The sequence below is a fragment of the Xiphophorus hellerii genome, chromosome 1 (genome assembly GCF_003331165.1).
Source record: "Xiphophorus hellerii strain 12219 chromosome 1, Xiphophorus_hellerii-4.1, whole genome shotgun sequence".
Lineage (NCBI taxonomy): Eukaryota > Metazoa > Chordata > Actinopteri > Cyprinodontiformes > Poeciliidae > Xiphophorus > Xiphophorus hellerii.
This window is the reverse complement of record NC_045672.1, coordinates 17,441,241-17,468,936: the sequence shown is the minus strand read 5'-3', so window position 1 is coordinate 17,468,936 and position 27,696 is coordinate 17,441,241. Positions and strand designations below refer to the sequence as shown.

At 39.6% G+C, this 27,696-nt stretch overlaps 1 protein-coding gene across 1 annotated transcript in view; it reads right to left on the bottom strand.

The window, feature by feature from the left end:
• Positions 1 to 26,013, bottom strand: part of lgr6 (leucine-rich repeat containing G protein-coupled receptor 6) — a 49,720-nt gene extending 23,707 nt beyond the window's left edge. The window contains exons 1-2 of the mRNA XM_032565807.1: positions 25,404 to 26,013; positions 4,753 to 4,824 (exon numbers count right to left, since the gene is read on the bottom strand). Of these exons, the coding sequence (XP_032421698.1) occupies positions 4,753 to 4,824; positions 25,404 to 25,645 (314 nt within the window). The 5' untranslated portion in view covers positions 25,646 to 26,013. The remainder of the gene's footprint in view (positions 1 to 4,752; positions 4,825 to 25,403) is intronic.
• Between the last annotated feature and the right edge of the window lie 1,683 nt (positions 26,014 to 27,696).

Here is a 27,696-nt window from a genome sequence, read left to right as displayed (position 1 = left end):
CCCGAACTCATTCCTCTTACATTTTAACTGCATTGCAGAAAGAGTAATTGCTGAAGCTGTTTACGAGGCTGGATGAATATTTCTAAGCTCTGTTTGTGGTCAAGACAAGGCTAGATTGATAACAACTTAGTTTTAGACCAAGAAATGGAGCTGTCATGTTTTATTTGTATCAATTTAAAAATGCAAATTTGCAAAATTGAATTTGAGAAAAAGAAAAAAACAGCTGCTTTGTCAAATAGTTTTTCCTATATGGCCATGTTAGGCTGCTGTCACATTGTGTATGTTGGAGTACTGAAAAAATGCATCTAGAGCGATAAAACAGATCTTGTAGCATATCAGTTTCTGTCACTGCTTTAATTAATGTATATGCGTAAGGCATATGTCTGTTGAATGCTTGAGTGACCCCAGTGGTCAGAAAAATTACTGATTTAATCAGAAAGTAGGTCATGTTTCTGTTTCAAGTTCATTTCATGAGTTGAGATCATCTTTACTTTCATAGTATTTCTTTGGATTTAAGGATGGTATTGGGCGATTGTGAAATTTAAGTAGGAGCTGTGTAGGTAACAGTGGTATCTGCATTATACATTATGAGTGGGAGCTGCAACACCCACTCAGTTTTTTTTTTTTCACATCACCTGGTGGTCAAATTAAAATTACTACAAAAATGAATGGGTAGGAAGGTGATGCAGGAGAGTTATTTGCCTTAGGCAACATGTCTTCCTATGCCAATAAAACACAAAGCAGAGAATCTGGTGAGGGTGTCAAATCGTCCCTGTTCTATTGTAAAAATACCAACTGTAGCTGATTGATGGCTACATGCGATGAGACTTGACAAAACCTGGTGATTTTGTGGAGAGCCAAACACAGAAGGAAAAGTGAAATGTGATCTGTGGCTCCACAGTGTGTGGAGACTTTGATAAAGATGATAGGCTGAAACCACTGTCGCCTTCTAAAGTGGATTACAGGAAGAGCTTTTTACAGGGCAACCATCCCCCTTCTGCCTCCTAGTTGCAATTTGATGAGAACCAGGTAGACCATCTTTGATATTAGAGCAGACAACCGAAGAGAGGGGGATGTCTTTGAAATATCAGGCAGACAAGTAAGCAGTCAATGTGTCTTAAGTGTGGGCATCTCTGCCCTCTCATTAAACCATCCACCTCTCAGTTTATTCTTTTCATGCTGCGTGTCACTGAGGTCTGAGTGTAAATTAAGAGATGATTCACTGATCAAAGCATTAACTGAAAGCTTAAAAAGAATAGGGCAATTAGAGGCAATGAAAGGGTTTGAAAGACAACAACTGCACAAACAGTTTAATATCAGTGTTGATACTACGGTGAATCAAACGCAAGTTTATCCTGGTGAGATTTTCTACTTGCTTTGCATGTTAATGTAATCACTGATTTCTGGGTTAATAGAGATTAAATGTTCGTACTTTCGTGTCGTAGGGGTGAGAACTGAGCAAAAAGATAAAAATGGTTCTGCTTAATAGCAATATTTTTCATTGACACTCCAAAGCTTCTCAAATCTGACTCTCTCTCTTCTGCATTAGAGTCAAGTAGGTTGCCAAAAGCGGATTTGTATTGATTGCTTTGCTTGGTTCGTAAAAATGTGGGAAAAGCAAAAAGGAGAAAAGCAATATCAAAGGCAGAGATTTCCAGCTTGTAATAACCTGCAGTGAAATGAACAGAGGGGGCTATAGAATTAATTGGAAGGGAGGGAAACACAGAGAGAGGGGGGGCAGGCAGTAAGGTGCAGCCCAACATCAAACAGTTTACCACTCTACCAGTCACAACATGCCTGGCCCTCGCCTCTCCTTCTGCTGCCATCCTGTGTGATAGTCCCCACTTCAAAAGCTGTCTGTTTCAAAACCAGCCCACCTTAGACCATTGGTTTGTTTTGCTAATCACTATAAGTTGTTTTAATTATAATTGCTTTACAGTTGTCTGCTTTAACTCATCTCTCTAAACTGTCTAGACAGAAGTGGATGTGAAAAAACCCCCAGAAAACTATGTTATATTTCTCCCTGCCTTGGAACACCGTTATTATCATCTTCCTCATCTCAGCACATTTCCAAAAATGGCCAAGCAACATACCTTGGCTTTAGAGTAGAAACATCCTCCTTGGAAGAAGTACACAGCAGCTGAATGTCTCCATAAAGTGTCAGAATTTCATAGCAATAGAGGCGAAGCGAGATCAATGGGGTTGTAAAACATTTAGAAGACTGGCTCTAGACAAATTCTGCAGGTGTGGCTCAATCCAAGAATGCATTCCCTTAATTCTCCAAGGGCAGGCAAATGTCAGGTTCTATGTTCAACATAACCCCGTTTGTGTGGTTGTTATTGTCCGACCAACACCAATATCTGTTCTTTAAGGAGTTTTGGTTGACAGATGTTCAGAATTGCATTTGTAAAACAAGTGGTTACTCAGTTATTCTTCTTTCCTTCCACGATCACCATCATGACTATCATCTCATGCTTCACAGACTGCAGCTGCAAGAATTAGTAAAGAAATCAGTGTGCTGTGCAAACACACAAAGCTGACACACACACACATACTCCATGTCCCCTCTACACGCACACACTGCAGGACTCAAGGAAAAAACAGTTGAGAAGAGTGACATGCTCACATTCACAACCTGAGGGAAATTTTTCAAGCTGTTTTTATTTTTTTCTTAAACAAGGACTTAGCTTAAATGTGCTGAGTGTCAGATCAAATATTGGCAATGCCACAGGAGTCTACATTCAAAAGGTTGTGGGAATTTCTTTGCTGAATTTTGAACATTCTATACTAGAAACGTTCTTTCTTAAGACATAAACATTATGTCATATAGGTTTGAATATATTTAAAATAGTGTTTTGACACCTGTGTGGAAATATTAAAATTAGTGACCAAAACATTAAAGATCTGTTCATCTGAAGGTACTCCTAAGACTGTGAAGGCTGGGCTGGGTCAGCAAGCAACAGTTTCATTAAGTTTTAAACTATCTGTTGTCACAGAACAAATTGGTTCTGACCAAGCTAAGCACAGCTAAGTTTCATAAGAAATTTAATCCATATATAATAGTTTTTTGGGGGTTTTTTGGTATCAAAATACCAATTATACATAATACATGATTAAAAAACAAACTAAAAAAGTAAACAAGATAATATTTTCACAATCAAAACCAGCTCTGGCTAATTTCCCTCGTTGGTGCAGTTTGTGAACACAGTTAACAGGTTTCCATGCCAACGTATTGAGACCACCTCCTTCAGGTGTCATAGCAGATGTGGATGGAAAAGATTATCCAAATGCCTTCCTTTAGCCAGGACCCAGTACAGTAGGCAAACTAATAAATGAAAGTCACACTTCTGTTTTCCAAAGCTCAATGCATTGAGACGTCTCTTCAAAATCATTCAGTACTTCTCAGCTGAATGACTGAAATAGTACTTGGAAGCACTCTAATTATATGATTAAATAATCAGTTTTTTCTACCAGCTCAGAACACAGCATCTGCTTTCTGCATTTACATCTGATACTCCTGCCCTGGACACACCTTACCAATAAACAACTTGGACGTTCTCTTGCGGTTTGCAGTGATTTAGTTCACTTGGAGTAATCTTTGTATGAAAGGAAACCAAACCAGCAGGAAAAAAGCCATAGCTCAACCAACTCAATGATTGATTTGGGCTAAAGCACACAGGTCTAAAAATGTCCTGAGGATTCATTGGAAAGCTGGGGTGAACAATTGTGTTTTAATTTTAACTTAAAAGAGCCACCTGCACATCTCTGGTTTCAGGGAGTTGCTTTTAGAGCTGAGAAGCATAGACATGGAGGTGGACTCTAAGAAAACCTTTCTTTAATGAGATGACTAGTCCAGAGGCATTTGGCAGTAGGATTTTTCAATAAGCTGCACCTACCTGCTTTTGATTTTGCACAACACCTGTGTCGACAATAACCAAACCTACTGAAAACAGAAGCTTGCGCTAGTTTCCCATGTTCTGCTTCAATACTAAACATTTATAGCAATGTTTAAAGATGTGAGTACACCGGTTTATTGCTAGTTAAATGTAGGTCCATATCAGGACTTAGGTTTTTTGCATGCTCTGTAGTTTTCAGCCTTACGAATGTACAGTAGTTGAATGCTAATTTTAAAATGTGCATTTACAAAAATGCACAGAAATATAGTTTTCTGGATTAAGCCAAAGAAAATTCTGGTCCATCCAATTATTGACATTATGGAAAACAAATACTCTGTGACTGTACGGGACAAGAAATATTAAACTGTGTATGATCATATTTATGTACACTAAGGATTGAAAATTCCTCATAAGCATTCTTCTTTTAACTTGGAGTGCTGCTTATATAATTACATTACATTGACCTCAAGCTATAATGTGTCTATTTTGGCTAATACTCATGTCTACAAGTGTATTTTTCTCTGCCGCATTCTCTGAAAAATAATTCAAGGTAGAAGACGAAAGCAGTACTTTGGATAGTATAACCTATAAATATTTTAAGGACTGCATTCCCTCTCCGAGTGACTATCCGGTTCCCTTTTGTTCCTTTTTTTTTTTACCACCATCCCAAAATCAACTAGCGTGTTACTGCAGGCACTTTCTTAGTGGGAGAGATCAGAGGCAAGCCAGACCCATCAACCCCATCTCCAAGGTCTGCTCATATCAACTGCTCAGGAAATGTGTGTTTCTTGTCAAGTGTAAATTCTGACAGCGGGGTTTCATAAGCTAAGTGTGAGCTGAATGATTTTGTACTCACAGTTCTGATAACAGGTGCAGTCGATGGAAGGCTCTGGGCTGGATCTCGCTGATGTTGTTCATACTGAGATCCCTGGAGGCACAAAATGGAAAAGCATCAATGCATACCTTATATTATTTGTGTGATGTGGGGGAAAAAACGATTGATAAAATGTGTTTTCATTTGGCAAAATGTCATTTGAAGCAGGAGCAGGATGGGAAGAGGTTGGGGGGTTAGTTAGAGAGGTCGGGGGACAAAAGGGTGAAGAGGGAGATGCTGAAGAGAATTTTCCCCAATGAATCACAGTTGGGCAGCTGCAATTTCCTCCTTGTCCTGTGGACTTTTTCTCTTTTCCAGATGTCTCACTCTACTCTCTTTCACATCTGACCCCCTTAGGCTCCCCTTATATCTACCTCTTGCTTTCTCCTTCTCCCTCTCTGATTACTCTTCTTTTTTCCCCCCTCAGGTTTTCTGGGAGACCACCACCCTCCCTCTTTGTTCATTGCTCTAACAGACACAGTTTGTTTCTATGCTGACTTGAGAATGGGTGTTTCGTGGTGAGTGTTGATGCAGCTGTATTATGGTGAAATAATAAAGTGTAGGACGCACAGATAGAGAAACTTTCAAAACACAAATAACTTTTTTTTAAACATTTCAAGACAAACTAATGACTCAGACTTTAGTAAGGGAACATGTATATCTGCATGGCCCCAGTCATGTAAAGTTGTCTTTTTGATAAACACAATGAAAGCAAGGAGGTGTTGCGTCACCAGTTCTGTGCTTTCATGGCCCTTTGGGGTCTTGCTTGAGTCTTTGAGAGTCAGCTTCATCTGTGTGTGTGCCTGCATATGTGTATGACTATAACCATTGCTCATAATGGCAGACCACCAGGCTAGCAAGCGTAAACTGTGCTTTCGGAAGCGCTTTGCAGTTGTGAGTTTTGACACTCTTGCTATTTGTTTGTCTAATCAACCAAGCTGGCCGGGGGGCTGAATAGATCTGTCATCATACGTGTGATCTACAGCTAACTTTCAGGGAGTCCTGAGCAAATCACTTTAAGGCAACTGTCTACTGTAGACATTTGGACATTTGATTGGAGTCTAACATTCAACTCTAACTGATGAGGTGGACTTTTCTTGGGGGGGGGGATGAGCAGCCAGTCCTTAATGTTTCTGTCTGCCTTTTTACATCATCTGCTTGCATTTATTACTTTCTTATGAAGATACCATAATGGCATGCTACTTTCCTTTGCATGGGAATTTCCTGTTACAAAGACTCTTGGCTCTGACTACATAGAGTTTAAGGCATTTGTGAAGGATGCATATGTGAGCAGAGCTGAAGTCAGAGATTTCTAATCGTCAAACACATTCAACTGAAATGAATAACATGCATTCTTTTAGTTTCTGTGCATCAAATTTTAATCTACTTGCCTAATAAAGTTTATTAGAAACACAGCCCCCACCATTTGGATTTTTGGTTGCGAGCCAAACCTAAAGCTCTGCACAGATTTATCAAATGGAGCACTATGAAATGCTTTGACACTGGGTGCTGTTCAGTAGGATCTGGCCAATGAAACAAGGGAGGAACGGAGACTGCAAAGCAGCGGAAATAATCCATGTACAGAAACATTCAATAAAATTTGGAAAATGTTTAAGAAGGAACAGGATATTTGTTCGACATGTTTGTGTAACCCAAGCTCTCTGTATACTTCCAATGACCCCAGGCACCTTGAAATGTTGCCTCATCAGATATAAGCAACATTCTCTATCAGTCTTTCTCTTGAGCTGAGAAATGAGTTGACTGATTAAGTTTAGCACCTGAAAGCCAAATCTTGCAGGATCGAAATTTGAGATAAAGCATAAACAAAGCATACAACATACTTCGTGAAAATATTCTTTCATGGTGCTATAATTTTAAATAATTCTTAAGAAAATAAGCAAATCCCTTGGAAAGGATTGACTTTTTAAAAATATTTAGACAAAAAAGCTCTTAATCCCCTTTGAAGTGCATGGAAAATGTCTTTGTATTGAACCCATAAATCCTTAAAATTAGAATCAAAGGCACCAGATAAATACCAAAGATTAAAAACTCAAAATGTAGTGAAAAGAGCTACCTGTCCTATTTAAATATCCGACTCTTAGGTTCTGGTGAGCTATTGGATTTTGCAGTGTGTGCCGTCATTAGTTTAAGATCTAAAGAGCTCTCAGAAACTTTAAAGTTTCTGAATACTTATTAGCCTTCCTGTGAATGTTCTTGTATCTAATTTTCCCCCAAGATTTTCATTAAACCAGATGCATTGTCCCTTGTCGGCTAAGCATACATTGCCGAAAAAGAAGTAGATCAAGCTATTTTTACAGGACCTCTAGATAATCCCCAGATATCAAGGTGCAATAATATGCTATTATTAATAATTAACTTTAAACTAAGAAACATGAAAATCTGTAACTTTTATTGTGACATATTTTATATCATTTGTATATGGCTCTAGTCTAATCAAATCACCTTTTCCCACAGACCTTCTTCCACAATAACCTAATTTGTGAAGCACATTAATGTTTGTCCTGCCAAAAGACAAAAGATTACCTAATTTAGGATTTCTGGAACATTTCAGAGTAACTGTGGGTCGCATTGCTGCATTTCTGTTAAATATTGTTCCTGCTCTCATTTCAGGTGAACAGTGCAACAAGTGTAACAAATGTTCAGTCTGAAGTCATAAAAAAGTTTCCAGGCAGGGGCATGCACACATAGACACTAGGTGGTGCTAGAGCACCAGTCTGTTTTCTACTGGACGAAAAAGTGCCCTAACAAAATAGTTTGTTTTTTTTTCCTTTTGATTGTTTTTGCAGTGTATACTGTGTGGCACAAGTAGCAGTTCCAGACTTAAAAGCCTATATTACAACACTCCCCTACAAACACACAATGACAAGCCACACTTCTCTCAAGGTGAACCACAGTGCTCAAAGCAGATAGGTGGACACAGAAGCATGCTGCGTGCCACACCTGAACACTGGTGCCCCGTTTCAGAAGTGAAATAAGTGTAAAAATCCTGAGTTAATTCCAGGGTAACTATGTGCATATCCTGGGTTTTTGGTTTCAGAAAGCCAGATAGCTGTTATCCTGGATAAACTTACTACCACAATTTACTTTGTGAACCAAACTTTCTCGGTAGCAGGATTGTTTGAGCAAACCTCGAGCTTGTCCTACTTTTTAGCTGAGACCTGGCACAAGGAAAGAATCAGAAATTACGTGTCCTTTTCTGGGGGAGTCTGTAAATATTGGAGAGTAAATATTCTGCAGAAATCTCAGTCTGAAGATTTCTATGATTTGTCATTCCTGGAGGTTCTGTCCTGCTAACTCTCAATTTTGCAGCAGCAACAGTATTGTTTTTTTTTTTTTTAATTGTTAAAAATGTTTTGATATTCTCCTGTACCATCATTAAAATGTCTATTTTCATTAATGCTCACTTTCAGCCTTCTTCTGTTCTCTCGTCGCCATGTTGAATAGCATTATCTGGAAGAAGCCTTCATATTTAACTTAGGGGTGACTTTACTCAGAATGGAGTTGCTAGTTGATATCTCCTGTTCTGAAACTGAAAACCCAATCACATAAAATTCTTAAGCGTCTTTTGTTTAATACTATTCTTTGTTTTGTTGTTGTCAAATTGATTGTTAGGAAAAACAAACAAGAGTGTTAAACATGGTTAACATGAATCAGACAGCATGTGGCTATAGATTTGAAAAAGGTATATACGTATATGACGTTCAATCTGTTAATGTAAAAAAAGAAATCCCAACTCATCCGGCATTTCCATGTGCCGCACAAGGTGCCCCCCAAAACTTCAGTGTATGCCACTGTTATCATATCAAAAAAATGTGTGACATCATGTACCACACCAAAAATCTGTGGCCTCAGGAAACAATACACACACACCTCAATGCTGCTTATCGTACGTGTGCAAATAATCTACTTAGCAAACTATTTATTAGAGCATTCTAGAACAATCATTAAAGCACTGCTGCACACACACACACACACACCTCCCATTCAGGCATATCCAGCCTGTTTCTGGGGATGTGCCCACAGATGGAGACAACTCTACATTATCTGGGCCTGATTAAAGAAGTCATAAACAAACGTTGTGTGAAGTCCGTGACTGCCGCCGCGCTCAGACAGAATAACCACGCCGCAATGAAGTGAAAGAGAGAGTCAGAAAGGAAAGGTTTAAAAATAAAGACACAGGCTGGTGAGTCATGGGGAAAGGTTGAATGCAGCTCAGCTCGGCTGTGCGCTCCAGCAAGCTCATTGGGAAGCTCGAGAGAGACGTTTCTGCTGCGCAGGCCAAGGCCTCCGCTGACAACTTGACGTATCGTTGGAAGGCACTGTGTTATGGCTTGTTTTTAAAATCAAATAACAGCTGTGGCTTTTTTAAACCATGATAATTATGATTGATGACTACCACATGTGCATTGTGTCGGCTGGCGCTGTGACGTGCAGATATTTTCAGCGCAAACAAACGGCCGCAAAAAGAAATGAGAGAAAGGGCGCTTAAAGGTTTCTCAGGCTGTGTGGTGTATTGGAGTTTCACAGTTAGAATTTTGGTTTTCTCTATCCCTCATTTTATGCACATCTCCACTGTGTGACTTTTGTGTGCGAGAGAGAAACACAGAGTGTCAGTATTTGTGTCTGCTTGTGCCTTATGATATTACTTCCATTTATAGGTGGCTGTGGTGTGTGTGGTAAGATGTCTGTCGCTCATTTTCACACCCCCATTGTTTCCCAGTGGGTCTGCAGATGTGGTGGCTACAGTTCTTGGTCACCCTTTCACCACATCACAGACAAGCGACGCTGCTGGGCCGTAGAAATAGATTGCTGTGTGTGGGGGGAGACAGAATGGAAGCACATGTGGTTTGCACCCTTAATTTTTTATGAGAGAATTCAGCAGGGAATTGTTTTTGCCCTATCTTAGCCATCACACTCAGCAGTCTGATGTTGCCTGTAGAAGAACCCATCTCTCAACAAGAAGGGTCTCACAAAGCAACACCACTGCTTAGATTTCCCTCTACTGTTGAAGGACAAATTAAAGACTCCTCAGCAGTGCTTGCATCACAGAAACCAGACAGCTGCTCATCACTATACACTCTGAAAAGCAATGCTAAACAGGTCCTTTTTTTCTCCTTTTGTTGATTCTACACAAGGATTAGCAATACAGTCCTTTGGTCTAAGAACATTTTTTTCAGACAGTAGAGAAGACAACATCAAACATAAGACCATAGACAAAAAATAATATGATCTTGGGATACTAGATCACAGCCCAAAAGCACTTAGAACAAAGACCCCGATGCACAAGCTGTCAGAGAAATTTTCTGCATTTCATACAAAATGCAGAAAAAAATAGCACCAGACTAAAATGACTAAACAATTTCAGACAGAATTTACTCAGACAAAATGCCAGTAGCCCAAATGGCTTGAGGGCAATCAGCCTCAGACCAAACAGCATCATCCCAGAATTAGGTGAAACGGTCTCATTCTAAACTGTCTCAGACAAAATGACGTGAAACCAAGTGACCACAGGCAAAACAATTAAAGGCAAAACATCCTCTGACCAAATCTCATCAGCCAAATGGCCTCAAACAACCTGGACTAAGACCAAAATGCCTCAAACCAAACCAACTTAGACCTAATTCTATTTTACTCAACAGCCACGTATCAATCAGTCTAAGGCAAATCAGTCTTAGTACAAATGGCTTGAGACTAAATACTACAAGATCTAATAAACTCAAACAGAACTATCTAACTACTGGTGACAAGTCTGCAGCCACCTTCAGGCCTTAAAAGACACAAAAGTGAATTATGTGATATTGTAGCTCAAGAAATTGCTTTTTTAGAGCTACTTAGGAAGTTGCTGTTGGCTTTAATCTAATTTAACACTGAAACCACAATGGTGAAAAAACCCAATGAGAAAGATGAGGAAGTGAAAGCATGCCTTCTGCATATCAGACATATCACATGACAACAGAGGTTAAGGTGTGCTCATAGAAAAAAACAGTGCCCTCTGGTGTTACACAATTGCTGAATTCCACGTGTTACCTGTTAAGGCCTGAGGGTGGCGACACTTGGTCTGAGGCCTTTGACTTCTCTGATTAGTTAGTCTGGTTAGTCTGGTTAGTTTGTTCAGACTTTTTTTTCTTCAGCCTACAGTTAAGGTTATTTGCTTTGATGTCTGATAAGGTTTTACTGATACCAGAGGATGTCAGCTGTGTAAGAAACTAAATGATAATTTTCACCTTCATGTGAAAGGAATTCTATTTCATTGTGCTTATATTAAATTTATTAAGTTAAACCCAGTAGTGTGTGAGGAACTGTGAGCTAGTTATCGTGAAATTAAAGACTTGAACATTTTCCCATTTCTACTCTGTCTTTGTTTCAAGATTTGCTTTGATTGATAGTTTAGTCTTTCTTCCACTAAGTGTGTACAATTTTGCACATGAGAATGTAAGAAAAAGAAAAGGTTTGGCATTGGAACAAACATAAAACACCGGGTATTTAAATGCTTTATGTTGTGATTGATAGTGAATCCATGGCACAGAGCTTGAGTAAAGGGAGGAACAAAAGTAGGAAGAAGTAGAAACACATTTCCATTCATAAGTCTTGGCCCTTTCAGTTGCTCTTTATACCTCTTTATCTCTAACACTCCTTCTTTCTCTGTGCATCCGTGTTTTAAATTTCAATTGGAGCATGGAGTTACACAGTTCTGTAGTTACAATAATGTGATTTATCAAATTTCCACTTTGGCATCAACAGAACTACTGAAGTATGTTATCACCACCATGATCAAAGGCTGTGTGTATGCGTGGGTGTGAATGTGCCCCTAGCTCCATTGTTGCCAGTTTTAAACTTGAAGCCTCGCTGACAAGAGCTGGTGATTTAGCACAGCACAACAACTGGCCACATCATATGAGAAGCGTACACCACACTCCAGACTCTGGGTGTATTTGACGGACCACCCTGGTGAGTGAATACGCCCACAGATCAGGCCAGATACCACCAGGTGTTTGTTTTTGGATTTTAGTGTTAGTGTTTAGTGACATGCATCAGTTAGACAAAGCTGAGCAGGGAAAATTTTGCTTTAATGAAAAGCCTTGCAGATTGTTTAAATTCCAGCTTATCAGTCATGATCATTTGGCAAGACCACTCACTGTAACATCTCCCTCTACCACTCAAGCATCATTTTTCAGTGTGTATGGAAGTCCGATGATCCCTATAAGAAATTCTGAATGAGGTATAGGAACACAGCCAAATGTTTTGACCAATATATATATTTTTTTTATGTCAGGCATTACTAATTGAAAAGCTTTGCACAAAGAGAGAACAGTTTCTCTTGTCAATAAAATAAAAATAATAATATTTTTGAACTAACATATAGGAGGTTAAGCAAGCTTGGATCTCTGTATCCTCTTTCACAAAAATATGTCCATCATATTGCTGTATAGACAAACAGCTCTGAGCAATTGAACTGGTCTCAATGGGGAAAAATGTTTTGTAAAGGAAGCTGACATCACAGAAACACAGGAGGTGTGGAGTAGAGCTCAGCTGGTTTGATATAGCATGATATAGCATGCACGTTTTAGCACTTTTCATGCACAAGACAACACAAGACTGAAAAAAGCAATTAGTTCAACAAGGTTAAGCATGGAAAATTAATTGGTTTACAGAGGTGATGTTGGATTGACTGGAGAAACACAGTCGTACTCATGGTGATAACTAACAACCCACAAAGTCCAGCAGTCTGTTCTGTCTCATCGATGTGTGGTAATAGGAAAGCAGACCTTCAATGATTTCTACAATAACTCTGAATCTGTGAAGCCAGCTAAGCTTTGCAGTAGATGGTTGCTATGGGAATGACACTACTCAGACTGACTTCCACCGTCCGTGCCTTAAGTCCTTTCATAATTACAGTCACTGCCAGAAGATATTTCATTCTGACTTGAAGTCTTTTGTGAAACAGTATACTGATAACCAATGACAGTCTCTGTTACAACACCAACCTGAACAATGATTTTAATAAATAATCAACAAATCAAATTCGTAGCATGAGAAATCTACAAACAAGGACAATGAGTCCACGTAGTTGCCGTAATCTCGAGAGTGAGCAGATATCAACACTGAATGTTGCAAAGTTCCATTCATATGATTATAAAAAAGTATAATCTCAGTGCAACCATAGCCTAACCAAAAACTTTATGTGCATGGCCAAACAATCAACCATTTTGTGCCCAACTTTTTAAATGTAAAAAAAAAAAATGCTTGCTTTGGGATGTTTCATACCAATCACTGAGTTGTTTAGATTGATCATTTCTAACAATAGTGAACTGGGCCAAATAAAGGTCAGAACCTCAACTGAAATAGGGTCTATTGCAAAATATTTCAAATCATTCAATATTCTAGACAGTCTAGTAAAAATGAAAATGTCAGATTTGCATTCCCAATGCAGATGTTGTAGCTTATTAAAATTGTTTTGCATCAATTGGGCCACAGTTAAGACCGCTCATTCCTCATAATTCTTCCATACCGGGATAGTATATCTAGAAATGCTAGAGGTGTCAAAAAGTGATGTGTTTTGAAAGACAGTCATAACGCTGCATGTAGGTACAACATCTAAAACACTTACACCCAAAATCAAAAGCACCATAACCTAAGGCCGTTATTTTCACTTCCTCGTCTTCTCCATCTTTTTTCATGCTTCTCTGTCAATCCCTTACCCCATTCCTCAGGTGGAGATATTTAGCCGACAAACAGCCAATAATGGCAATAAGCTCACTCCCTTTGAAGGCAGCTTAGATGTGAGAAACATTAGAGTAATAGATCTTCAGCGAAAATCAGCAGCCAGAGGGCAGGACTTCTGCAGCAGGGTTGCTTGAGCCGCACCTTGACTCTCTTTTACAGTAATTATGATAGTGATGTCTTCAGCTGGATTCAGTCTGATCCTCTCCGCTTAGAGCTTTGAAATGGTTAAGGCTCGATGAAAGAGGATCTTTTATTCCTCACAATGCCACTGGTAGTCAGCGCTTGGGTGCTGCCTTTAAGAGGCTCTAAATGGTTGTGTGCATAACAGCATGTTTGTGTATGTGTGGATTGTATGCAAGGGTGAGGTTTAAGTGTGTTTGCTTTTTCTTTTTTTTTTTCAATCTGAATAGACTGACTGCACTGGCATTCAGTTTCTCTTGTTGGTCACACATGAGCTTGCACACATGTATACACACTTACAAAGAGTCAGGAAGAAGGGCACAATGCCTTTCTCCCTCCTCCTTCCTCTGAAGATGTTTTTTTCATTCTCCCTCTCTCCCAGACTTCCTGGGAGGGGTACACCAGCCTTTGTGTCCAAATGCACTCTCTCTTTATCTTTCCCTCTCTTATTCTCTCTGTCTCTCATTCACGGGGCACAAAGACTAAAGGGAGAGGGTGAGGGAGAAGTCTTTCACCTGGACAAGGAGCGATACGGTGAGGACCTGCCTACAAAAGTGCCAGGAAACACGGAGGGGGGGATGAAGAGAAAAAAAAACACGAAAAACGAGAGATGCCTCCATGTTTTGTGCTCTTCTCCCCTTGCTGCGGTTTCGGGGAGAATGGCAGGCGGATGTCTGGGTGGAGAGAACGGCTGTTTAGTCTAAGGCCATGTCATGGGAAACGTACTCGTGCCCTTTGGGACTTATTCATACCCTGGTATACAGCACACGCACATAACCACGTGCACGCACACACTCTACGTCCGCTCCCTGTCCTCCCACACACACACACACCCTGTCATGAGATAGAGCGGAGGGAGGGGTGAAAGGTCAAGCACTTCAGTAATGGAACAGGAAGCATTGGAACAGTCGGTGCTACACAACATACAACTGTCTCCAATATGTGGACAGGACTGACAGGCAGCTGTTGTGAGTAGGCCATGACTTTAGGAGGCAGAGAGGCATGCATTGCCCTGCCCACTAATCAGTCAATGTAGCAAGTTGTTTTTTTTTCTGGTTTTAATATGTTTGTGATATTTTCTAACCATGAAAGCTATGAGGTTAAGAATAAAAACATTTGCTGATGCTACAAATGTCTGGAAAAGATTACAAATTTAACTGCAGGATAACTCTTACGCAGGTGTTTTCAGTTTAAATACTTACTTATGTATCTATTCTTAATGTCTTGTCACATTAAGCACATAAATCCTAAGACAAATTATTTGTTTGTGCACAGTCTTGGCTAATAAAGCTAAGGAGCTTTATTTATTTATTTATTTTTTTATCCTTCATGCTGATTCAATTCTTAGCAGAAAGTAAAACAGTAAAAGGAAACCTCATGAGTATTAATGTCATCCACTATTATGACTTCATTTGGTTGAATGGCAGAAACAGGAGGAGGATGCATTTGGGTTTTTTTTTTAGAAAACCACTCAACTCCATTGCTGGCATCTGTCCTACTTTGCTCATGCATTTACAGAGCTGTGATCATCGCAGTTGTGCCGTCTATTTTATGGGCACCCATGGATAATATCTAGAACAGAATGTTGATCAGCACTTGATGAAATCTTACCTCCTTCCAATGAAGGCATGTGGCTGCTGTTGGTTTAAAGAGATTTAGCTTGGCCTCTTGCCACACGTGTAAAAATCCAGATTTCCCCTTTTATTCCTTCTCAGACGTGTAATAGAGACATGAGCAAGTCTGGCAGCAGTTGCAGTGGCCTTGCAGTGGTGAATGTCTTTCAAAAAATATATTAAAAAGAATTAATATACTAATACTATGAGTCCATCCATTCCTGTTTTAAGATAAGAGTTGTTTATAAAAATGTCTGCTTTCTACCATTCTCAACAAGCATCATTTTGCTATGCAAAAATATTAAGGTGCCAGTTATTAATGACCCAAATGCTGGTTTTTTCACCATTTAAAGCTAGCTTATATTAAGAGACTTTACAGAAAGATATGAATATCATATTTCCATTTATTTTTTCGACAATTTAATTGGCTGACTATTTGATATTTATCCATATTTGTGAGTGTTTCATAATTATAATAAACTTGCATCAATCAGACCTTTTTATTTATCTGATCCGATCCTCATTTCAACTTCCCTTTTTGGTGTGACTGTTCAGTAAACTGTTTACTGCTACCAGACTTGGCCAGGATTCTCGTTCAAAAGAGATTTTTAATCTCAGTGGGATTTTCCTGGTGAAATAAAGGTTAATAACAATAATAATAATTACTACTCTGTGGGAAACACTGATGCATTATCCACCATTACCCACTAACAGCTCTTCTGTGTGCGGAAGAAGGATGTATTTATATTAATACACGCTCTCAGGCTTGTGCAACACATTCACATGCAATGTGCCCCATAAGATCTTGAAAGTGTGTGAATGTGTGTGTGTGTGACCATTGTTGTAAGAGGCATTAAGTATCATTAGCTCTTGCTAGTCATCACCTGCAGACTGCCAGTCCGACATGAACCACTCTGCTCAGCAGACCTGGCCAGCAATCTTACAGATAGGTAGATGGAGACAGACAGAAACTATGTTGAGGAACTTAGAAGTCTGTGTCTTACACACCCTGCTGTCAACACCGCCGCTCGCATTCTCCTTTATGTCTGATAATTGTGGGGTTATTATTTTTGAATCTTGAAAAATAACTGAACTAAATAAGTATCGGTTAGCTTCAAGTATCAAGGTATATCAGCGGTTTAAAAAGTTATGGTTTCAAAACAGATACAACCTTGTATCATCCAGGGCCAGTACACCCCTCCTCTTCATATATAAAGGTTATTAGTCCTCAGTGCAGCTGTGTGGGGTTTGATTCCTGATCTTGGGACCATTGTTCTCTCTTACTGTTTATAAAGGCCACTGGGGCCATCACTCTTAACAAATTTTCCAGCGTATTGCTTCTATGTTTTGAAGTCCTTTTGATTGTAAACCAGAGAAAGTGCCAGTGTGACGAGATTTTAAAACCAAGCCAGCACTCTCACATCCTCACATGTTTCTGCACACTGACAGTAAGTTGCATTAAAAAAAATGTCACTATATGCTTCCCTTGCTTACAAGAAGGAAAAATATGTCTAGTCACACAAAACTCAGCCAGTCATGGTATAAGAAATAACTGGTTTTGGGAAACCACTTTTAAAGCCGCAAGTGGCATATGTGTTTAGCATCCGACTGCAGGCTCTAGTCTGGCACTTAGTTTGACTAATTATTCAGCAAATATCAGTTGTTTTACTTGTGATAATGTATTTAGAGCAAGACCACAGGAAGTAGCAATATTTTTGTATTAATTGCAAATTAATACAAATACTCATAAAGATGACTTCATTATGCCATAGCAAAAAAACAGCTACTAATAACTGAATACGTGTATCATTGAAACATACACGCATCTGCACCAAACTGTAGTTTGTCCCTGGACAGGACAATGCCGTCTCTGTGGTGAAAATGAAAGGACTCGTCCTTTCGCACAAATTCATGCACATATACCCGTGAGCACACACACAAACAAACATTCCCATGGATTCCCAGGATCGGAAAGGGTCTGAATAGGAATCTGGGCCATGCCGGCACACAAGCAGCCCTTCACCACACAACCACACATTAAAAGAAGGGCATTCCTAGCCCCTGTGTGTCATACACTTGCGTCACACTGCCATTACTTGAAACATACAGATTAATAAATTCAGCCAGCGGTGACCTAGCCTAGTAAAAACCAGCTCCTACTCCACCGCTATTTGCTTCGCACTGAAAGTTTGGGCTAGTTAGAAAGTATTGCTTCCTGGAGGTTTTAAATTTTACCCAATTGCTAATGTTTACCTGTGACGTATGTAATGCACCAGTTTGACCCTGTGTAGCTTAACAGAAATTGCCTGTGCTATAAACAACCATCGTCCACTGAAAAGACAGAAATGAAGGAGGCGGCTGTTAATGGTAATTCAATATTTGGAAGCGTAGTCAGCGTGAACTTAATGGCTTCGTTCACTTCCTCTGTTGCTATTGCTAAAAATACATGCAGACTGCAATTTTAAAACAGTGCAGAATATCAATGTCATTGTTCACAACTTGTCCTTCTGTTCGATGATTGGCCCAGTAGAACATCTACCAGAGGGAATCCAAGCAAAGGGGAGAAACCCTAAACTGTGCTCCCCAAACAAGACTTTATTCAAGCAGAATTGCACAAGAAGACAATGGCGAGGATAGCGGTGTCTGGCCTGAGACGACATTTGTGCATATGCTGTCCAAACAGATACTTCATTGATCTCTCCCGCCTCCATCCTGATTCCCTTAAAGATCTTGTGTCGTGATAGGTTTCCGCCTTTTTTCTAAAGGACAGGATGTGCAGTGGCAGAGTACACCATGGCCACAGTGTCTTCTCCGCCTGTGGCTCCTAAGGGAAAAGTCATTGTTCTCATTGTTGTTCTGTACCTGCCTGCCTGCCGTCTGTCCTTGAGCGGGGTTTAAAAGGCCTTCCAGATTACTCTCAGGAAAGGACAATCCAATGCACTGCCTATCCCTTTTTTTCTCCGAATCTTCTGGTATGAATATATGTCTTCTAACAAGCAGAAAGGGCTTTCTCTGCAAGTGCTTGCCACAGGGGAACCTTGAAAGGTCCTAAGGAACTGACACCTTGGAAGTAAACACTTTAGGTTTTTGTCAAGGAAGGAAGGAACAAAAGAGCGGATGAGGGATAATAAAGGACAAAGGAAAGCAAAGGGAAATAACTTCTTTTTGCACGCTTTTCAGCAGAGCAGATTAACCGTGATAGTGTAGGTCACTGATATGGGCCTCTTAGCTCTCCAACAGTTGTTTGGCTCACAGCCAGATTGGACATATGGACATTTACAAAATCTGACTTCACGTCACACCCTTCATTTCTTCTCTTCAGACCTGAGGTCCGAGCAATGAACTTTTTAAGAAATGATACATTTACACTTTAGTGCAGCATGGGCAACTTCAGCACCTGCTCTGAGGGCACACAAGCTGGAGCATATAAATTCTTCCAATCTGAAACAGATAGGAGAGAGCAGGTGAGGAAAGGAGAATAGGTATGGGTGGGGGCTATGGTGAGTCAAACAGAGAGACCAAGGGAGGGCTGGGTCGTTAAGGCGGGGGTCTAACAGAGACGTCTGGAGCCAGGACACTGATGCTTGAGCTGATAACTGCTCTAAAGAGAACCTTCTACTGTCAGTGTACACACATACATACACACACCCCGTCACAGAGCGTTGTCTTTTTATTTTATTTTTTTTCCTCACTTCTCTGACTTCAGTTTGCTTTCCCCTCTTGCTCCCCTAGACTTTATCACATAGAATTTCTCTAACTTCTGTCTCTAAGAGGCTATGTTTACAGTGTGACCCCCGGTCACTCCTGATAGGAATCATTCCATCAACATAATGGCTAAATGACACGCACACGCCTGTTACTGTCATGGCCACCACAGAGGCAGGATGTTGTCCCCGCCATACGCACGCTGCCGCTCCCAATAAAATCTTCAAAGTCATTCAAAATGCAACCCTGCGTCCTCAATACCGATTTGAGCATTTCTCCGACTCTCTTCATATTCCGCCCCGTCATCATCCTTGCTTTCTTGTTTCAACTCTTCCGAATAGAAAAGAAAAAAAAAAGAAATCACCCTTGCAGTGTGGGTGGTCCTCACACACATGCACACACACACATCCTCACCCTCTCCTTGGTTTTTCTCTGTCTGGTAATGCACTAGCTGTGGTTTCCTGGCCTCGGCCAAAACACTGTTAGAAGTTCACCGCACCCACCGCTTTACCATGAAGCTTCACCTAAATGCTCCACTCTCTTTTCCTAGTTCACACACACCCCCACGCACACGCACATGCACACGCACACCACACGCATACACATAAGAAATACTGATTACAGTGGCATGAAACACTTGAAGATGAGCCTCTGGAAAGTTTAGGAACTAGAACTTTGCAGTGCTTTGCAAAAGGGTTCGTACCCTCTGCACTTTCTCCATATTTTCTCTGTATAATCACAAGCTTACATATTTTTATTCTGATTCTATGCGATAGACCATCATAACAGCACATAATTGTAAAATGTAACAAAACTGATGCATGGCTTTTAATAATTTGTTTAATAATTAACAATTAAAAACATTAACTTGTGGCTTGCATGTTAATGTGTTCGCTTTACTCTGATCTCTTAAATTAAATCCTCTGCAATTCTCAGTATTAATACAGTTGGTTTGTAAAAGTGTCAGAGGTTTGTTAGAAAACATCAGTGAACAAACAGTGTGAAGAGGGATTACATTGTGGAGAAGGTTAAAGCAGATGTAGGTTATAAAACAATATGCTACACTTCTGACATCAGGTGGAAAACTGTTCAATCAATCAATCGTTCACAATGCAAACACTAAGACAGAACCACAAAACCTACCAGATCCTGGCTATTCACCTAAACTGATTAGCCATTAAGGAGAACACTAATGGTAGAAGCAGCTAAGACATCCAAGGTGACTTTGGAGGACAAGGAGAAATCAACAGCCCGGTAAAAAGAGTTACTATTAAGGTCAATACACATTGGCAGCATCAGACATGTGTTAAGAAATATGTTACAATTCTTTTAACCCTCATGTCCTGTATTTGGTCAGCTGATGACGATTTAAGGCATGCTGTCCAATGAACCTGTTCTATTCAGACTTGTCTATGTACAGCTGTACATGTCTAGAGTCCAAACATTTCTCCTATTTTGACACAAAATGCCTTTATTTTGGGTTAAAGGTACCAGTTCATGTTTGTTAATGGTTAAGACAACACTGATGTTTTTTGCTGTTTTGTTTTTTTTGTTGTTTTTTTTTGTGTTCCACAAATCTGGCCGTTCTGGAATAGTGGCAAGCGAAAAGCTACTATTTAAAGAGATAAATGTAATAGAGCGGTTTGTTGCCCCTAGTGGTAGAAATACAGATATACCTGTTCTAGGTATAGTTCTTAGTAGGCCAACTTATTAGGTTGGGTTGGCAAGAAAAACTTGTCCTGTAGTAGCTGTTCTGTTCCTGCGTTCCACCATTAAAAAGACTTCGTCTCCACATTCCCTCTGCTTGTTCTTTCCAACCCCAGAATATCACAATAAATCTTACTTGGGATTCAAGCAAACATGTGACAGAAGTTGCTCTTGTGAGATGAACATTTTGAGATATATGCAAAGCCCTACATTTGGCAGTAAACCAACATCTTGCTGAATACATTGTTCTCACTATAAAACTTGGCGGTGACAGCATCATATTGTAGGAACACTTTACTTTTGCAGGGGCTCAAACATTTGACAGATCGGATAGATTGATGTCTGGTGCTAAATACTGGGCAATCCTTAGATGCTGCAGAAGCCTCAAGACTGGGCAGAAATTCACCTTTCAGCAGGACAATAACCTTGTACAACAAGCCTACAATGAAATGATTCAGATCAAAGCACAACCATCTGTCAGATTGGCCCACTTATGAAAGTTGCTCTACAAAGTATTGACCTGGGAGAGCTGAAATCAAACCCCAGCAAAAAACAGACATTTTTGATTGTAATAAGGCAAAATATAAAAATGCTATCAGTCTTCGCATGCAACATAACATGAAACAAAAATCAAGTTAGTTGCTATTTCAAAAATTGCATTAAGTATGAGCAGTTCTGTCATTAGGACAGTTGACTAATTCATTTAGTGTCATATAACATTTCTTACATACAGGCTACTTACTGAGTCATTGTAACCCCGTCTCTTGTGACATTCAGCCTTCAGCTAAAAATCAAACTATTTAGATCCTCAAACAACTCCACTGTACTTAGTGTTCTCTAGCATTGCACACATCCATGCACACTCACAAAGTCTCTCACCCTGGGGCACTGTCTTTCCTTCCTAATCTGATATCAAAGAGCAGGATTTTCAAAGCGTCACACATGACAGCTCATTTTATGCGTTGCCCACAGAAACGATTATTGCCATAAATCTTCAGCAACTTTGCTCTGAGCCTCTCGCAGCACCTTTTGCCTCCCAGTGGTTAAATTCCTTTGCAGAGTTACACACTGCACTCCCCCTCAGTGTTAGGATACAATTGTTTTTGCTGATTCACATTTAATTATGTTTATACATGAATTCAGTAAGGCCTTCCAGGTTTGCAAATAAACTCTGGAAGATGTAATAGTCCCTGCGCTGCCCGAATCACCCTCTCCAATGTCGTAGCGTGAACATTTTGGCTGGCTTTGAAGAGCTCTCTGGTGACACGAGCGAATGATGTCATACACTTTCAGAGATTTGTGTTAATGCAGTTTTTAAGGTGGACAGTTTCCGAGTAAATCCCAAAGAAAATCTCTTTGCACTGTGCACTCAGAGACTAATCCTGCCTGAACACCCCAACGGGGTGTTCTGGACACTTCAGCAGATGCTGGTGGAGATCAGCTCACCTCTGTCATAAACTTTTGTACAATATGTTGAACTGTATATCCTCGCCATGGAGACTGGACCTACTGTGTTTGTGCATGCACTTGAGTGCAGTCAGGCAGAAGTTGTTTCTCTTTCATCATTTTTATCAACAACTTAAAAGAGAAATCTTTTGAGTTTTTTTTTCTTTTTTTTTCCTGTAGGAACTTCATTTGTTGTGGCATCTTCACTGCCATCCCACATTCCTTTCTTGTCTTCTCTAAGAGTACTGCATGTGTGTGAGTGAGTCGGGGTGGGTGTGTGTAGTTGGCCTCTGAGTTTATTTATCTTATTCTAAATCAGCCCTCAAACTCACTAATTGGTCAGTTCCAATGTTAGGTAACGGAGGGAAATGAACAATTAAGCCTGTGTTTGCAGGGAATGATGAGTATTTGTGTGTGGCTGCAGAGGAGCAGCTAGGAGCAATTAGAATTGCCAAAGAGGAATAGTTTTTCAGGTCACTCTAGTTTTGCTTTTGTTTTTTTGTTGCCCCAAACCAATAATTTCTATGCTCATATGTAGTTATAATTAGATATTTGCAAACAAAGCCATTCTTTCTCACTGTTGGAAACTGTGGCAGGACAATCCCTTATTTCTGTCACTATAACCAAGCAATACCAATTCTGAAAATCCTGAATGTCCTTATGCAGGATAAGACGCAATCCTGCCCACAGGAAGTAAATAAAAAAAATCTCTTTTATCAGCAGCATTAAGAACTACAAACTTTTCATTGGCTACACATGTAAAAAGGCCATACAAAACATGTTTTAGGTGCAACATGCACACATACACATATATTTAGTAGTACACTTGATAGTACTATTTTTTTGCCCATTGCTCCTGATAGAACTGGTGTAACTGTAACAAGTTTCTATGCCATGCTGCTCGATTGTGGTGGGTCACAATTCTCTTTCTGATATTTTGCCTATTTGTTGTTGTTTTTTTTAGTGATGGCGAACAAGGAAGTAGTGAGTTTGATGTGTTGCCATAAAATACATCTGCATTCACTTATCTAAAAATGCGTGAATTAAAAATTCCCAATGACTTAAAGGCATAACTTTATTGTCGGTTCAATAACCTGCAGCAAAGAACCTGCGTGCTATTTTTCCATTGTATTTTCCGGGATTGAGTGTTAAGGAGTTAAAAAATCATCAAAAACAAAATCTTCTCTTGTTATTAAGGCATTTAGCAAATAAAAATCATTTTGAAACTCCTGACTGAACTAAATATAGAAATGATTTGCCTCATTTAATGTCAGACAATGAGAGGGGGGAAAAAAAACAACATTTATTTGTTTTTTTATAGTGTACGTAAATTGTTTGCTTCTACTATACAGGGATTCTTTGATTAGAGTTAAAACCTAAACACTATGTGTATTTAAACTTTCACAGTGAAATCTGACTGTTGCAGGCCCCCAAGACGTCCATAGAGCAAGGCATCATTCAAGCATACCTCTATAAGTCAGGATTTCACTTTTATCACTTTTTATCACTTCAGTATCGCAGAGTGTTGGTAATCTTTCATCTGAAGGCTTGCACCGTGAAGACATTTGACAGATGTGCTTTTAGGCAACAGCAGGGTGGTGCGAGAAAGAGCTCTGTAAGATGTCTAAAGTGTCTCTTATTACCTCTAAAGTGGCTGGTAGCTCTTAGATGCATTTGGAGGACATGGCAACCTTTCAAACACATAACCACACAAATCATCTACAAACTGTGTATTTCACCATTTATGAATTAGTTACACAACTGAGTCATTTTGTGAAGTTACAAATAGAAATGATTGTAGATGTTTTATTTTTACCTGATTGACGATGAGAGACCAACGTGTGAGAGTGACATAGTACATTTTAAACAAATATATGTTCGTGCACATCAGTAAAGTCCACAAAAGCCTGGAGACGAACAAACACTGAAGCATACATCAGCCCATTTTAACCCTTCTCTTTGTCTAGATTCACACAGCAGTTTTTGATGCTCACTTTCAATATTTGACTGAAATCCTGTCTTTTGTGTGTGTGGTACCACCGAATGATGCAAGCAGACTTCTGTGTGTACTTCTTCCACATGCCAAGAAGAACAACACTGATGTCACATAGCAGCACACTGTGTGTGGATGTAAGAATGGACGTCTCTGGATTGATTTTAAAGTTATTCAGCAATGGGAGCTGACAGTATTCTGACAAGCTCATAACAAGACAATGGAAGCGAATAAAAAGAGAGCACAACTAACAACGATGGTCTTTTGTGGAGCATTGACTGCAATGGCTGTAGAGAAGTTTGTACGAACAAAATGTACAAAATTATACAAAACGGAGCTGTCTGCATGTCATTTTGTACCCACCAGAAGAACATTTCCTACCCTCTGAACATAATCTGCTGTGCAGGAACAAAGTTATTTACACCTTTAAATGATATCTACTAGCTAAAGTTTGCTTAGTAATTTTTGATTTAATCAGGATTCATAATCTGTCCTTTTTCATGTGGTTCAAATGCCAATGAAACATCTATATGTAAATATAATGTAATTGAAAGAAACAATTACATACATGAAATTTTAACATTTTTTATAACAATTTATCTCAGTAATTTATTAAAAAACAACTTTATGGAAAAAAGAGTAATTTCCACTAGCTTATGTCTTTAGATGTGAATTGAAAATAGGCAGAGGGAAATGAAAACATGTAGGTATGAAATGGAGATACTAATTGGCAAAGGAGAGAAATTAAGCCCAAACCATGCAGAAGCCATGCTCAACTCCAATGTGTGTGAGCACACACATACACGCATGCACAAATATTCATGGTCTCCAGTTGGTGTTGAGAAACCTGACACTGAAAGTACTTAGGCTATTTAACCATAGTGGACAGCACAACACACTCACTCGAACACCCCCACAAGCGCTGTCACTTGTTCTTACATTGATATGTTGAGCTGGAGTTGCTCTAGTTCCAGTTTTAACATAATGTGTGTTATGCCATTGACTGGTGATCACACATGCAACCATTATTGCAGTATTACAGTTTCTAACAATATTTTGAATTTAAGTTTCCATCATAAAAAATAAGCAAGCCAGATGTTTAGATGATGATAACTCTTTAAGCACAACCACACAGTCAAACAGCCATTAAAACACTTCAAGAGATCCATAATTTTAAAGGTATTTCAGGGAAACCAGGTCTGATCAGGCAGTAAAACATTCTTTAACTTCAAGATGTTACCTACAGGTATGTGGTGAAAGGGCTCAGGCCCGCCGGCACAGATGACAGACCCAGCTCCGAGCAGTCCACCATGATAAAAATGCCATCTTCCTCGCACTGGCAAGGGGCCGGGCAAGCTGCCTCAGACTCCTGTCTGCCTTGGACCTGTCCATACCCCCACGCTCCAGGGGTGGACCCCCAGTTTCCTCCAGCAGCACAGAGAAGCAGTACCCCAAGCAGCATGTCTGTCCGTCCACCTGTCTGCATCTACACCTGCAAAGAGCTTCCCCTCTGTCCTATGAAATGTCTTACGAGGCAGCTGTGATAAATGGTTTCCTCTCAGATGTTCCTGTCCTCCTTTTTTTTTTAGTTACTGCTTTTCCTCCCAGTGGGTTGTCCACACTGTAAATCTGTCCTGTCAGAAGATCTGCTTCTTCATCTCCATTAATCTGCTTGTCTCCGAGCTTTTACTTTACTCCCTTAGGGTTTCACTTAATCTTAACTTCCCTTCCTCCTTCCGTCTCCCTTCTTAAATCTTTTCTCTGCACTGTCTTTCTCCTCCTGCTAAATTCAGTATCTCTCCTTCTTTCTGTCTATCTCTGTCTGAATATATATCTGTTGCTCGGTGCCTCTCTCTCCTTACCTATTGTAGAAGGAGTGAATGAGCCAGCCCCATTGGCCCACAATTTAGGGATGGGCTGGAGCATCTCCGGAAAGTGGGAGGGGCCCGCACTCCTCAAACTCCCAACTCTTCCCTCTCTTTTTCCCCTTTCCTCCCCCCCTTCTAATTTTGCTCTGCCTTGAAGCTTGGTCTGAGCACAGAGGGTGAGAAAGTTAATTTTCCAAGGGGAAATGGGAGCGACAGAGTGCAAATGATATAGCACAGAGTGATCCTGACCTACAGAGGAATAAAAGTCGAGTTTTTTTTTTAGGATAAGGACTAAAACAGCTGAATGAACTTGTGAAAGAGCTGCAGCGGTTCAGTGTGTGACTGGAGGCGACCATGTGGAGAAAACTGAAATTCTGACACTTCAGCACCCTTCAGTTCCCAGAAGGAGCCGAATCTAGTGTCTCGTAAGTTGCACCTTCTCAGGTTCCCCCCGCCGGAATGTCACATTCACACACACCCCAACACGCGCACGTGCACGTGCACACACACACATGTATGAATGCCCACAGATAAGTAGCAGATTGTAACTGACTTACGCAAAACAACTGGCAGATTCATTTCACATATGCTCGCGTATGGTTTTCTGAAGAAATGCAGCTGAATTTCAAACTATACAATATTGGGTTTTTGAGACCATGATAAATACTTTTACAACTTTTTCAACCATGTCACATATATCTTGTACAATTCACTTGAAAAACAAATTGGGAAGAAAATCAAGGCATAATAGAGTTATATTTAACAGTACAATGAAAGCAGTCATCCAGAACTGGAGAAAATTTAAGATAATAGTAACGAATGAACCAACCCAAAAAAAAAAGAAAAGAAATAGGATTGGTCAAGGAGCCTGAGAAAAGCATGGCAGCAATACTGATGAATATTTGTTTGACAACAATATCCCACAATCTCTATAGGTTGACTAAGAAGTATGGTTGTAAGGCAGAATTATTTTTCTTTAAAAAAGAAAACATTAAAGCCTGGCTAAAACGTGGCAAAACTTTGGTTCACTTGTAAAAAACCTTCACAAAGTGAATTGTAAACTTTTGACCAGAATTCTGAGAGGAAAATTTAGTAAGGAACACATAGCGACAGTGAAACATGAAGGTGGAATCATCATGCTGTGGGCTTACTTTTCTTTCGATGGAACTATAATTTCTGTCAAGGTAAATTATAAGTAGTTGTTAATACCAGTCACTTTTGACCCAAAACCTGTAATTTAACTAGAAGAAAATACAATTTTTGTGTGGGCTGACAAATGGTATCATGTTTATAATGATATAAAAAGCTAAATGGACCTGAATTTATTTTCTTTAGCTATTTTTTGCAACGTAACGTGAAGATGGTATTTGTTGTGAATTAAAACAATATTAAATAACTAAATTTAATGGAGTATGTAGGGCACAATAACAACCTGTTTACCAAGATGAATGTAATGTTAATGTAACAACAGAATGTAGTTATAGGTCATCTAAAAAGAAAGCTTGTTTATAATCTTAGACACAATATTGTGTCTTCTTGTGAAGAGAGGCAGTCACTGACCATAACCTCTGACCTGTTTGTAAATGATTGGTCACTGAAAGGACTTTAATGTTTATAGTTCTTACCAATACGATTAACAAATGTTTAGGTTATTAGTTTATTTAAAACA